This window comes from Athene noctua, chromosome 7, assembly GCF_965140245.1.
Source record: "Athene noctua chromosome 7, bAthNoc1.hap1.1, whole genome shotgun sequence".
Taxonomy (NCBI): domain Eukaryota; kingdom Metazoa; phylum Chordata; class Aves; order Strigiformes; family Strigidae; genus Athene; species Athene noctua.
In genome coordinates this window covers 1446058-1460862 of record NC_134043.1, presented here as the reverse complement: position 1 = coordinate 1460862, position 14805 = coordinate 1446058, and the positions used below count along the sequence as shown (strand labels likewise).

The 14805-nt window shown below is 51.5% G+C and overlaps 1 protein-coding gene across 2 annotated transcripts in view; it reads left to right on the top strand.

Moving 5' to 3' along the window:
- Positions 1–3666: 3666 nt before the first annotated feature.
- Positions 3667–14805, top strand: part of KCNJ3 (potassium inwardly rectifying channel subfamily J member 3) — a 70467-nt gene continuing 59328 nt past the window's right edge. The window contains exons 1-2 of one of the 2 annotated variants that reach the window (XR_012633982.1): positions 3667–4530; positions 9577–9793. Coding sequence is in view for 1 of the 2 variants with exons in the window: in XM_074911379.1 (XP_074767480.1) it covers positions 3853–4530; positions 9577–9793 (895 nt within the window). In the remaining variant the exon portion in view is untranslated. The remainder of the gene's footprint in view (positions 4531–9576; positions 9794–14805) is intronic. The other variant, XM_074911379.1, reaches the window with a different exon arrangement.

Below are 14805 nucleotides of genomic sequence, written 5' to 3'. Positions count from 1 at the left end.
GAGAGAGAAAACAGAAAGAAGAAAGAGGAAAGATAAAAGAGGAAAGGTAGGAGGGGATAGGAGAAGAGGAATCGCCACCACCCTTGGATCCTGCCTTGTTGTAGAGCAGGGAGCTTGGTCCGTAGGTGTTGGGTCAACAAAGACACACGTGGGGTGTTGCCTTTATATAATCTTTCTTAAGCCTTTACAGCAGGTTGTTCCAGAAGATTCTCTTTTTCTCTGGCTTGCCCCTGCGCAGGGAGGCAAATTCTGTCTCTGGGCAACCCCAGGAGGGAGGGGGAGAGAAACGGCCCATCGCCCCCCTCCGCAGCTCCGCTTCCCCCAGGGCGTCCCCTGAGAGCGTTGGAGACCTCCTCTGCATGACCGGCTCCTGGTTTACGCGCAGTTTGTGACAACCCTGCTCCTGGTGAACCTCCCTGGCTTTACAAGGGTTCCCTTCCAGTTTTCCCTCTGGGCCTTCAGACACACCAAACCTTCCAGCAGATGGACGTGACCGGGATGGGACGGTCGTGGCCGTGTGGTGAAGTTGAACATCACAGTCCAGACGGGTCTTCTCAGGTAGGTCCCTGTACTAGTTCCTAACGCTGTATCTGACATCCTCTTACTCCCACGGGGTTTTCTTTGGATTTGCCCCGTACTTCCTGCAAAACTGGACACAGATGCACAACCCCAGTGCAATGATGCAAGATGCCGCCCCTGCGGCAGCGTGTCTGGGACCACGTCCCATGTACCTGTCGCAGGTGGCGCCCCCACTTGTGCATTTCTGGGTTTGATTTTGGGGTGCGAGTGGCTCCGCAGAAACCCAGCCAACCACGCAGTCCAGTAGCTGTGTTCCTGATCTTGGTGTGCATTTGCTCATGAACTAATTTGATGATTCATGGTGGAATTTTCTGTTCTGCAACCCAAGAACATTCAGAATCTCAATTTGAATTTGAATTGGAAATCCCCGCATGGGTTTCCTGAGTGGCTTTGCATCCAAATGAGCGTTTCATTCCGCTGCCAGACATGGTTGTGTCCTCCCACCCCAGTGCCAGAGCTGTTTGTGTCAATGGCTCACCTAACTGCCGAGGAAAAAAATCAATCGGCTTGTGGTTGGGGTGGGAAAAAGAGTGTTCGGGGCTTTTCCTTCCTTGCTCTGTGGCCACTGAGATGTGGGCTGAATCGGGAAGCAGGTGTGAAGCGAATGGCATCACGGCCAGCAGAAGGAATTAAATTTTAAGACACATTTAGCTCCTGGGTGTTTTCACTTTGTCCCGCAGCCACCACACGAGGAAATGAGCTGGGACTTCCACCCGTTGTGGAGAAAATAACTTCCCAGGTCTTCCCTGCCAGCAGAGTGTTCTTGTCACCAAGATCATTCATATGACAGAGGGCATTTTTTTTAATGTCTATCATTTTCCTTTCCACTCACATTATTTCCTTACCTCACCACGGATGACAGAACAAGTACATTGTCAATCTGCTTGTCTCCCCAAAAGCAATAATAATTTTGATTTTAATTTCAGTCATTAGGAAGAAATAGCTCCCCTTAGACTGTTGTAGTTCTGTAAGCATAACATTGTGATGAATAACATAAAATCTTTGCCTACTTCTAGCCTACAGATGGGAAAGCAGAGGCGAGAGAGGCCAGCCTGGGAAAGAAGGGAGTGGAAGAAAAAAGAAATACCTGAGGGCAGGAGAGGGGAAGCCGGAGAGACCAGCCAGCCCAGAGGATTTTGGTAGCATCACGCTGCTTAGCCACAGCGTGGGATGAACTTCACTCAGCATTTGTGTTAACTAGGGGGGAAAATGAACAAGGATTGTACACCGCAGGAAGAAAAAAGTAAGGTAGGGACCCGGGAGATTAAATGTGAATAGAAAATAGCAAAATAAGACTTATTTTGGTAAAAGCAAATTCATTTCGCAATAAAAAATAATCTGAAACAGCAAGGCAGTGGCAGGGGGAATCTAGGAAGGTGATGCTGAAGGAGGTGGAGTGATAATGGGTAGAAAATTCTATCTGTTGTGCTCCCTCTTTGGAGAGGAGCGGGCGGGGAGCGAAGGGCCCGGGTGAGGGTCGGGCCCTTCCCAGAGTCACCAGGACACACGGAAAGGAGAAAACACGGAAACAGCTTCTCGGCAGGGATGTGGGAGGGTTATCAGGGAAACGCGGCGGCCGCAGGGATCGCTGAAGGAAAACACCCAGTGGGAGAACACTGTTGGGTTCGCGTCAGCTAGGACAGAACTTCATTAATGTCATTACGGAACAGGAATGGGAGAAAGAGCCGGAATCATTAGTGTATTACAAACGGCCTGGCAGTAACCGGGATGATGGCCATCCCCTGCCTCCCCTCGGGGTAAAACCCATCTCTTTGGGTAAAACCTGGAATAGGGTTTATAGCCAGGCCTGGAAAACGCGGGGCAGACGGGAGCACTGGGCGAGCGCCCGGGCGCCGGCGCCTTTCCCCTGCAGAGCCACGGGTGGTTTTTCACTCGGCCTCATTCGCTGAGTTTTGAAAAGCTTTTTCTGTGGCTGCTCATGAAGAGGGAGCTGCTAAATCCCTGTGTCCCGCCGAGCTGGGAGCTCAGGGACCCAGGCAAGGTAAACCACCCCAAAACCTGGATACTGCTTCTACCGTGGAGGTGCTTCCTCAGTATTTCTGCAAGGTTAATTTTTGAAATCAAACATTTATTATTCCAAGTTCCCTCCGTGTGCAGCCTTTTCCAACACACGTTCCCAGACAAAGGCAACTGCCCACACATGGCTGGTGAGGTCCAGAGCCAGGCTGGTGCCAGAGGATCACTGTGACCTGCTCCTGGCCCCACTGCTCCGGCTCAGAACCAGCTGAGCTTCTTTTCTTTTTTTATTTTTTTAAATTTTTTTTATTTTTCTCTTTTTTCCTTTTTTTTTTCTTTTTCTCTTTTCCTTTTCCTCTTTTTTTCTTATTTTTTTTTTCCGTTTTCAAAAATCCCTTTTGAAACTTAGCACTTTCAGAGCGATTAAAACCGGCTGTTAGTGCTCGAGAAACACTCAAACCCACCAATTTTAAGCATCCCCTGCGCTCTTTACTTTGACCTGGTGACTCGGAGATCCGCGGGCGTGGAGACGCGCCCTCGGCCGGGGCAGGGCCCCGCTTTTCCGCAAATACCTGAAGAAAAACTTCCAGCCTTCCTCTACTATTTTTAGCAGTTCGGTTTGCAGAATTTTTCCTCTTACTGACACTGATTTTGAATCCCGTTCATTATCTTTGCTGACTGTAGGTCTTCCTTGTCCTTTTTGTTACTCTTAGCAATTTTCTTCCAGCCAAGGAATTGCCGGCGGATGGGGGACACACACACACCCCCCCCGCGTGCTGCGAGCGGTGTCAGCTCCTGCGGCCATAAAAAATCCAAATAAAAAGAAAACGGGCCATGAAGGAGCCGGGGTGCCCCCCCCCTCCCTCCTCCGCATCCCGGCAGGTCCCCGGGGGGGCCGGAGCACCGCGGAGGGGGAGGAGGCGGAGTAGGCACGGAGGGAGGCGGCAGGGAGGATGAGGAGGGGGAGAGGGCGATGAAGAATGCACTGAGCATGAGGAGGGAGCCGGGCCGGGCGGTGCGCGGGGCGGTGCGCGGGGCGGTGCGCGGGGCGGTGCGCGGGGCGGTGCGCGGGGCGGTGCGCGGGGCGGTGCGCGGGGCGGTGCGCGGGGGGCGGTGCGCAGGGGCGGAGCGGTGCCCTGCCCGGGTCCGCACCGCCCCTGCCGCCGGCTCCGCGTGGGTGGCGGCCGCGCCGAGCGGAACCTCCGCGCAGAGCGGCACCTCCGCGCCCGCAGAGCGGCGGCGCCGGGCTGTGCCGTGGCGGGGCGGCGCGGAGGCAGCGCGGAGGCAGCGCGGAGCATGTCGGCGCTGCGGAGGAAGCTGGGGGACGAGTACCAGGTGGTGAGCACCTCTGCCAGCGGCGGGGGGCTGCCCCCGCCCCGCGCAGCCCCGCGGGGGAAGCGCCAGCGCTTCGTGGACAAGAACGGGCGGTGCAACGTCCAGCACGGGAACCTGGGCGGCGAGACCAGCCGGTACCTCTCGGACCTCTTCACCACCTTGGTGGACCTCAAGTGGCGGTGGAACCTCTTCATCTTCATCCTCACCTACACCGTGGCTTGGCTCTTCATGGCCTCCATGTGGTGGGTCATCGCCTACATGCGGGGCGACCTCAACAAGGCGCACGACGACAGCTACACGCCGTGTGTGGCCAACGTCTACAACTTCCCCTCCGCCTTCCTCTTCTTCATAGAGACCGAGGCCACCATCGGCTACGGGTACCGCTACATCACGGATAAATGCCCCGAGGGCATCATCCTCTTCCTCTTCCAGTCCATCCTGGGCTCCATCGTGGACGCCTTCCTCATCGGGTGCATGTTCATCAAGATGTCCCAACCCAAGAAGAGGGCCGAGACGCTGATGTTCAGCGAACACGCCGCCATCTCCATGCGGGACGGCAAACTCACCCTCATGTTCCGCGTGGGCAACCTCCGCAACAGCCACATGGTCTCGGCGCAGATCCGCTGCAAGCTGCTCAAAGTAAGTGGGACACCCGCCCCCCACTGAGGGGCACCCCCTCCCTGGGGTGGCCCCGGCCGTGTCCCCGCTGCCCCAGAGCGACCTCCCGCCTGTCCCCACGGTGCTCATGGGGCTCGGCTCTTGGGCACCGGGTTTACTCTGAGATTTACCAGCAGCCTTGTAGCAAAATATTTATATTCAGCACCGGGCTTACACGCATATTTTTATATATAAATATATAATATCGGAATAACATTTATATTAAAAATAATAAACATACAATGTCTAAGAAGAATAGACGAATATTAGGTATACAAACGCGAAATGTAGAATACATAAAAAGAATAAACAGAAATAGTATATGTAAAGACTAAAGATAAATAAGTTATATATAAACCCCGCTATTTTTCCCTGGCGAGGAGATACTTCATAGCTCGAATTCCTTGGTGTGCGTTTTCAAAGAACGCCGTTTGCCTTCCTGGCCTTTCGGGCAACGGTGAGCCCAGCCAGGCAGAACTTTCTTCATACGGTGCGTGAACTTTGTCGGCCAGCAGGCTGCTGCCGGGGTCAGAGACGTGGAAATGGTGCCGGTGGCCCTGGTACAACGGGGGGATGGAATGAGGGTGGGGCGGGTGGAAGGGACGGCGCGGGGGCCGCTGGGCTGGTGCGGAGCATCCTGCCGGGGGGGACACACACACCCCGCTCGGAGGGCTGCCCCCCCTTGCTCCTCCGGCCGCCCCCCGCGGAGGGGTGCGCATCCTCCCCGCCCGCAGCCAGCGACGCGCCCGGAGGCTTCCGAAGTTGCCGCGTTTTGGCCCAAAATACCCGTTTCCCGAGGGGGGGGGGGGGGTTGCGCAGGCAGGATCGTCGCTGCGTGGGGAGGCGGTGGCAGAGCCCCCACCGCCCCCTAAACCGTGGGGGTGTCTGTGGCCAAATGGGGGGTAACGCTCGCTCCCAGCAAGGGGGCAGAGGAACGTAGAGAATCTCCGTCGCTCGCTCGGCTCCTTCGGGCCCGCCCGGGGCTCTGGAGCGGGACCGGCGCCGGGGAAGATGCTCTCGCCGCGGCTGACCTGGAGGCGTCTATCCCTGCCCTTTTCTTTTCGAGTAATCACCTGGAGTCTCAGTTACGCTTTTCCCTGACATCAGCTGCCCCTGGTTGTTTCCTCTCGGGTAAATCGACTGACACGCAATTAGCCGGGTAAGTAATCACCCGGTCTCTGGAGGGCACCGCGGTGACACCCCCCCCCCCCTCCAAGGAGCCATCCAGAGCAGGGAGAGGGCGGCCTGTCGCCTTTTCCGTAGCCCTTTAATAGCTTTAAAGGATCAAAACGAGTCATTTCCATTGCGAATTTTGAAAACAGCCCCTTTTCTTCTCTCCGGAGGTGCCGCAGGGAAAATTTGAAAAGTTGGAGCTTAAAACTTAGCGTGGCTCCGAAAAATTCCCTGAACTTGAAATAGGCGAAAGAGCGGCTTCAAGGGGCGTATCGTTCCTTCTGGTTTTGTGGAATCGGAGGGGTGAAGGTTTTGTAAAAGAGCAAGAAACGGCGAGGAGCCCGGGCAGCGCCGGTGCAGCAGCACCGCTGGCAGGACGCGCTGCCCGCGCACCCCGGGGTCTCGCTGCCCGGGCGCAGGAGCCCTCGGCGGGGGCAGCTGTAAATGGGGGGAGAGGGTGATGGAGGGCCGAAATGTGGCTGCTCTCTGCACACAGTTACAGCTGGCTCGGCGTGGGGCATCCCTGTGCTGCTGGGGGGAGAGTAGTGCCTGGCCAGGCCTCTTGGCCAAAAAAAAAAAAAAGAGGGGGAAAAGAAAACAGGAGGGGAGGGAAAGAGGGGGGGGAAGGGGAGAAAAAAAGGGGGAAAAAGAGGGAAGAGGAAAGAAGAGGGAGAAAAGAAGGGAAAGAGAAAAAGGGGGGGGAAAAGGAGGAAAAAGGGGGAAGAGGGAGAAAAAGGGAAAAAAAAGGGGGAGAGGGAGAAAAAGGGAAAAAAAAGGGGGAAAAGAAGGGAAGGAAAAAAGAGGAAAAAAAGAAAAAGGGTAAAAAAGAGAAGGGGGGAAAAAAAAAAAAAAAAGGCTTGCAGCAGGGAGAGGGATCTCTCGCCCCGGGGGTTCTGCCACAGAAGGTCTTTCCGGCTCCCAGGAGCACGAGTATGTGATGGGGGGGGACACTGCTGCTTCAGAGTTTTGTATAACTTACTGCAGGTTTGTGTCAAAACCTGGGGGCTGAGTTAATTGTAGGGCTGCTCACAGATTCTCTGCTGAAACGCTTCTTTTTTGGTTAAAGGTCATTCTGCTTGCTTGCAGTCTATGTAAAATTGGAAATCCCGATACATTTTCATTTTTAAATATATATTTTTTTTCCAGTTAAGCTTAGACCATAGTGGCGAAAAAAACCCAATATAAAACTTTAAAAGTGGCAGGTTAGTGCGAAGGCTCATTCATTGTCATATTCACTTTTTTTAAATGAATCTCCAGGTTGTAAAGAACTTGAATGAAGCTTCGCAGCCCTGTACTTTCCTCCCTGCATTACACTGAGTCAAGAAGAGTCACTCAAGGTCATTTCTCCCTAGAAATGTCTTGGCTCGGACAGCAAACCGGTCAGTAGTGCGAGTTCTCAGGCCCTGCCTTGGGCTGAGCGCTGCCCGCAACTCAGGGGGAGTTGTAAAATAATATTTGGTTTGTCTCTAATGTTTTAGCTCTCAATCTTTATCTCGATTCCCTCAGAGCAGAAGCAATCATACTTTGTGTGTGTGACTTCACAGCTGAATAACGGAAAGGTTTTACCGCGGCTGTGAAACAGGAGGGTTTTGTGAGGGACGGGCTGAATTCCCCGGGAATCCCACCAGCTCCGGTGCCGGTGGTGGCGTGACGGGGCCGTGGGAGTGGGAGCAGGGTTTCCTTCCCCCGCAGCCCACCCGTTTTTAACCTTTCTTCCCCATCATTTCCCCCCCCCCTGCTCCTGTAGTTCACGCCTCTTTCTTTGGACTGTGCCTGGCTCGAGCACCCTGTTATCTTGTAACCCCTTTTCCATGGCTATTCCATCTGTTAAGATGTCTGTTATAGAGGAATTTTTTTCAAAATAATAGTTCGCCCTGCTCCTTCATCCTCTTCTGTGCAGTGGCAGGGGGGGGTTGGCTGGTTCGGGCGGAGGTTCCAGAGCAGGTGCCGCTGGGTGCTGCCTCAGAAAGCGTCCGTGGAGGAGCACCTCGTAAAGCCAGGACGTTTTGGGGAGTAGCAGCGGCAGCTGAAGACAGAAATAGAGAAACCGGAGGGTTGAACTAGCAACGATTTTCCAACCAGACCTTTAAAGGACTTCTCCAAACCATCAGCACTCCTGACGAAGCCCGGTGCGTGCAGTTCCTAACCGCGGCTGCTCGTTGGGTCTGACCCGGGGCCACCGTTTTCCTCTGTCCCAAAGCGCGGGCGGGTGGACAGGTCTTGGTGGCCCTGGGCCAGCCTTCGCCTCCCCTGTGGCTACAACAGTGTCGCAGGGCTGCATGCTGTCTGATGGAAGCACTTCCCTCCCTAGAGCAGCTCCTTGCCCTGCTTATGGGTGCTATTTGGTGTTTTGCTTGTGGTTTTGCCTTTTTATGAAAACTAGACTGCTATCTAAAGAAAGAACAAACAAAACCCCGCAGGCAGGATATTTATGCAGATGTGCTCTAGATGTTTTCTTGGCTCGGATGTCTTTATCTAAAACTGCGTGGCGTGTGCTAGGATGGGGTAGGAGAGGCAGGTGTGATAAATCTGAATTTTCACACACAGAAATTAAAGCACATTTCTGAGCTGAAACTTCACGGCAGTGAAACGCACGATTGTTTGTTTGGGATTAGATCCCTTTCAAATCCAGCCACCATTCAGGGAAAATTTTAAAAATAGAAATCAAATCCTAAGCGAGGCGCATAATCCGGTTTTGCTCTGTCTGCTGCCATTTGCTTCTAGGCTCCCAGCCGCCTCCGACCTCGGGGGGACTCAGTTGTAGCTGCACCCCCCAAACCCTCCCTGGGGGCTGCCCCGTGCCCTGGGGGCACCCGGCATCCTTGCACCCTCCGCGATGGGATTTTAAAAAAAAAATTTAAATTAAAAAAAAAAAAATCAATCCCATTTCAAGTCAGTGGTATTGCCCAATATGGGAAGTTTCACATCCGCTGGAAACGTCGGGAATGACGGAAATGCATCTCAAACAGCGATTTAGTGTCGGGTTTTTGGCTGCGTGGGATGAACACAACAGTTTGTAAAACCTCTTTTTAAAATCTGAGCGGCAAATAATGGAGAATTCTATAACAGAAATAATGACCCGGAAAGGCTGTAATGTTTTGTTCTTGCCTGTTTGTAATGGGGCGGGGGGGAAGAAATGGAAGCTGGAGGGGGGTGTTTGGGCAGGGCTGTGCTCCCTCGGACCGGGATGCGCAGCGTGGCACACGAGCCGGGGTGAGGAATTTGGGGCTTCAGCTCGAGGCGTGATTTTTATGGATTTGTTAAATTGGGGTTAGAGTGTGTTAGCGGGCAGCTCTGGCCAAAGCAGTAACAGCATCCCCTTCTCTGGGCTTCTGTCAAAAGGGAGGGATCTAAAAACTTCCCTGGAGAGCTGCGTGCTCAGGTGGGGGGGGCTGATGTTAGTTGGTGTTAGTCAGTGTTGGGGAACTTATTAGGGGAAAAGCTGGTAATTAATCCAATTGCTGCCCCTTTCTGCAGGGAGTTCGTGGACAGTCCCTTGCGGGAGGGACCCTGAGGTGGCCGTGAGCCCTCACCGCCCATCACAGCACGGATTTTGTGAGGTTTTGGGTATCTTGAGGGGAAAGTGTCCTCTTGTCTGAGCCCTCCGGGCAGGGTCCCTGTCTGGGTGCGACGTTCCAGGCCAGCAGTTCTCCACGTTGGGCTGCAGTTATGCATTACATAGAATTCATCCCTGCTCTTCATGGCCCGCGCTGGGATTCCCCCCGTTTCGTGGCCAGACGGGGCTTTGCCCGGTGCGTGGCGGGTGGCAGGGATGCGGGGTGCTGGCGGGGCGCCTGGGTGCTGGCTCCAGCCGTGATGTCTCTCTCTCTCTGTCTCCCCTCGCTGCCCATCCAGTCCCGCCAGACCCCGGAGGGCGAGTTCCTGCCGCTCGATCAGCTGGAGCTGGACGTGGGCTTCAGCACGGGGGCCGACCAGCTTTTCCTGGTGTCCCCGCTCACCATCTGCCACGTGATAGATGCCAAGAGCCCCTTCTACGACCTCTCGCAGCGCAGCATGCAGACGGAGCAGTTTGAGATCGTTGTCATCCTGGAAGGCATCGTGGAAACCACGGGTGAGTAGAGGGGGCAAACGCCCCGCCAGGCAGGTGCTGCCCCGCTGGTCTTACCGCCCGCCTTCCAAAAACGGGGGGCTTCACGTTGCCCTTGAATCCAGCGGCAGGGCTGGAATTTGCAAGCCAGAGACAGCCAGAGGCGTGTTTTCCTACGAAGGGAAAATGTTGGAGGGATTTTTGGCGATGTGTCTGTTACCAAGGTGATCACTTCGGTGCTCCCGGCAGGGCGCAGAAACCTCGGTGGCAGCAGCTGCCGTGGCTCAGCGATGGGATGCGGGGATGCCACGGCCAGTGCCTGGCTTCCCTTCCCAGGCTGCTGCCGGCTGCAGGGGAGCCTTAGTGGGGGGATCCAGAATATTTCTGATCGTTTCTGTGGTCTGCATGCTGGTGTCCCAGCGTTTCTGAGCTGGGTGGCTTTTCTAGGGCAGGAGGCCACCTCCAACAGCCTCGGGCTGCAGTATTTCAGCAGCTCAGCCTGGTACCCAGTGGGGCTGGGGGAGGCAGAGGCGAATCGTCTGCACTGCTCAAGATAATATCCCTGATATTTCAAGAAAAATTCCCTTCTATAAGCATAGCTGGCTCATGTAAGGATTTCAGGGCTGACATGCAGACCAGAGAACTCCAGGTTGTCTTTTTTTCCCCTAGCAGAACTGTTTTAAAACAGGAAGGATTGAAGAAAAAGAGTTTTGTAAATAACCCATTAGAATTTTAAAACAAAGTGTTGTGTTTGTATACTGTTGAGTTTATTTTTGTAAATATTTCTGACTTAGAAATTATACCCAGGACAAAAATAAAAAAGGAGGTATTTTCTGAACCTACAAAGCCTAACTCACATAGGCTTGCAAATTTTGTGACCTACTTTTATAAGATGAGATGGATATTGGGTAAAATAGAGAAAAAAATGTGCTCTATCTTGATAAAACATGAAGGGATGAAAGAGTTTTAAAGTTCAAAAACATCTTTAAAAATGTGAGTAAATGAGAGAGGAGGAGAGTACAGAGCTGGAGGGCAGGGGGACCAGAGGAGAGCTGGTATCGGGGACAGCAAGAGCGTGTAAATACAAGGGTAAGGGCAATCTCATCTGATGGATGCCCCCCCCTTTTTTTTTTTTTTTTTAATGAGTGGACACTTAGCAGGTTTAAAACTGGCAGAAAGTCAGGACACATCTCTCTGTCCTGGTGCTGTCCCAGCAGATTCTTTATGACAGTTTCCACCTCCCCTATCGTTCACCGTGAAGCCAAACCACCTTTGGCGAGGTGGGGGCTGCTCCGGGAACACCCAGTGGTCTCTGTCTGTGAATTATGGGAAATGTTTCATGTGGGTTATGTACCTGAATTCCTCTGCTAAGGCAAGAAATGGGTTGAACTCGGGTAGTTTTCTGAGAATTTGAGTCTGCTGCTGTGAAGTGTGACTGCTGGGGCCGGGCTGGCTGAAGGTCAGGAGACACCAACCTCAGCCTTGGTAGGACACGTCACACAAAGCAGGTTTCTTCTCTTCGTGGGAATGATATATTGCAGAAATCTTTCATTTAAGTTATTTTAACTTACGGTTTGCATCTCGCAGCCCACAGCCACCCCAGAGCAGAAGCAGTAATTTGAAGGGGATTATTAGGAATATTATAAAATAATTTGCAGCTTGCCCTGTTGGCTGTTTCATAGAGAAAGCCGATAGGAGATTCGGTCTGTGCGTTCCTCCTCCTCGGTGTAAGGCAGGTCCCTGCCCTCGCTGTAGTGTGTACCTGCTCTCAGAAGCGCAGTACAAGTCTGAAATGTCTGCTGGCGTGGAAAGAACAGAAATAACTCACAGTTGTTTGGAAACCAGGGTGCTATTTTTGGTTAGGTGTAAAAAATATGCTGTTATTCGGTTTTGGTTTGTTGGTTGTTGGTTTTTTTTTTTTTTTTTGTCTCGGGAAGTCAGTGAGCAGGTCACATGTTTGAAAAGGCTTTTCCAATTAATCTCGATTGTGTGTGGCAGGAGAGAGCAGCGGTGGTACCGGCGGGTCTCGCAGGGGCTGAGCGAGCCCGATTGATCTGCGTGTGGTTCGGGAGAGTCCTGCGGATGATGAATGTGTAGCCTGCGGGAAGTAGGTTGGAGGAAGATTAAATAAACTGTGGTTGATTTGCAAATGAGGCGAAGTTACAGCTGCCAGTGTTTGAAGTGGGGTCTGATCTGAAGCAAATGGGAGAGGGGTTTAGGGTTTGTTTTTGGGTTTGGCTCGGTGGAGCCCAGAAGGAGCGGACAGAGGTCAGAGCTAAGGCTGAACGGAGAGGCAGGTTGAGTTACGTACGGGATGGGTTACGTCTGGGTATGGCAGGTTGAGTTACGTACGGGATGGGTTATGTATGGGTGTGGCAGGTTGAGTTACGTGTGGGATGACTTCTGCTGCCAGCATCAGCCCAGCTGATGCTCCAGGCGACGCTCCCACCTGCCTTTCAGCCCTTCCAGCTTCCTGCTCAGCGTGGGAGTCCCTTCAGATGGCTCCTGCCTTACATCTCAGCTGTTACCTTATATGTTGAGTTTTGAACTACAATCACAATGTTCTGTTAATCCTACTGGGAGTGGAATTTAATTTAATTATGAGTGAAACCTGTGCAGATAGGACAGCAGCCTCCAGAGAGCAAGTCTCTTCTACAACCCTGTTCTTATGATGGGTTTCTCTTGCATCCCAGGAGTAAAATAGATGTTTACTGCAGAGTGAAGAACTTCCTACTTTCCAGCCTGTAAAGTTGCCTTTGTAGTGGTTATCTGTGACTCCATCAGTTACTGCATGATAAAAAAAAAAATCTTTTTTTTTTTTATATCATTGAATTGAAATTGAATTGGATTTTGAAACTCAGAAGACTTCCTTTCGATACCAGAACAGAAGGAAAATGGATGGAATTGTCCAATGATGCTGCCTTGGCATTTGGTCTCCTCCCGAAGGCCAGAGGCCGGTGCCACGACGGCCACATCCCTGTGCTGCTGCAGACCAGGGCAGTGGTCCCCATTAGGCCAAATCCTGGCAGACCCTGCCTGGGAACTAGTTTTGGAATTTGGACTCGTGACTCTAACGTTTACTTATGAAAACAGGTAATTTCACTCGGCTGTCTTCATTCCTGAGGGGGTAAATGTGTCGTGGGCAGAGCAGCAGCTGGGGAGAACCCTTCCCCCGGCAGTAGATGTGCTGCTGGGCTCTGTGCCGCGGCTCCAGACTTGACAGCCCCCTCAGAGGGCCTGATAAAAGAACGTGACTTCTGCACCTCGGCGCTAAGCAGCCTTATAATACAGCCAGTTTTCTAAAACTGCTGTCTTATTTTCTTTGGTTTGTTTTTTGTTTGGTTTTTTTTTTTGGTAAAATTGACTTGTAGAGCATCAATACCATGGAGATAAATTGTTTTTTTACCCGTCCCAGAAATGCAGTGCAGAGGAATTGCGCCGTTTGCTCCCCTCTGCCCCGTCCTGGGCTGCAGGAGGGTCCTACCCTGGATCTTTGCAAACGGTAATTTGTAGCGTATTTAACAGAAAAGGCTTTGATATTCATCAAAGTTCTTCAACTTGTGGAGTCTAAAGGGGGAGCTAGTGCTTTCAGCCTACACTCCTCGTTTGTTTTTCAAGTCAATTATTTTCTGTGTCTGCCTGAGAAGTGCTGTGAAATTGCACTTAGATCTACAACATCCTCTGTAAAGAACTGAGTTACTCACACACCTCTCCCATGTCCTGTGGAGATCTGCTGGCCCCAGTGCCAAAGAGTTAGATGGCAAGGGAATAATAATAAATAACAAAAATATTTATTTTCTTCTCTTTTGGACTGACGTGAGAGAAGTGCCCCTTAGTCTGGAACTACAGGAGTCAGAAATACCTGTAAAAACTAAACACAGACTTCTCAGTCAACATGAAAAATAAGAAACAATTAAGTCATTGGAAGGAGGGATCCTTCACTGGAAGGATCAGTGGGGTGGGTTCAGGGCTCTTCGACATGTTTTCAAGTGCTTCAACCTCGAACTATTCTGTAAATCATGTTTTCAAGATACGTTGAGCAATATTGTCGCATGTCTGCGTACGTGTGTGATCGTGTGGTGCCACGGGGAGGCATTTCACGGCAGTTAGGTTAGGGCAGGGCAGCACAGTTTAGGGGTAAATCATCTGAAGGATCCCATTTGCCATTTCCCGTGTTATTCCTGTGCCAATCCTCTGGTATTGCCATCTGGTGTGGGCCAGGGTGCAAGTGACTTACAAATTATAAAAAGTATTAGAAGGTATTGAGTATTCCTCACTGTAACACAGCCCTTGTATTTATAACAAATAGGGATTTAGGAGTCCTAATAGCATTTGGTTTGAGTCAGCTCTGCCGTTTGATAGGGACTTAGAGCCTCTTGGTTTTCTTTAGCAGGTGCTTATGAAAACATTTTTTTTTTTTCCTGTGACTTTGTTTTCTGCTTTAATCAGTTGGATTTTGATATGCAATTTAGCAAGGGATTTAGAGAATTAGTAAATATATACAATAAATCTTGTTTTGACTGTCTGCAGGGACAGTAAAGATTTTTTTAGAGAAGTCTAATGAGTTGTTTAAGCAGGATCTTCTTGCTTATAAATCCCACTTGGCTGATTAAAATCACCATTTCCAATGCCTTCTCTCATTAAATCGTATAAAAATGATTTCTCATAGATGCCTCCCAACTTGATTAAGTTAATTTACTGCCTCATCACTGAAATTTTAATTTCTGGAAATATAAATATTTCTTTATGCTTTCCTTAGCTTCCTTAATTACAGCTTTTAGGTTGTTTAGCTAATACCATGTGGGAAGCGGACCCAGCTCATCCCTAAGGGATGGTACCCGGGGTCCTCTGACCCTTTCTGGGCCTCCCTGGGGAGAACAGGGATGAGTTTAGCAGAGCCTGACTCCCCTTCCCAGCCAGCCCTTGCTTTTAGGAAATAGAAGCAAAGTATCTCAGCAGGTTGGTTTGGTTTTTTTTTTTTCAGGAGGTCACGGGAGGGGTCGTGGCCAGCAATGCTTTAGGTAACTGTGGGTAGC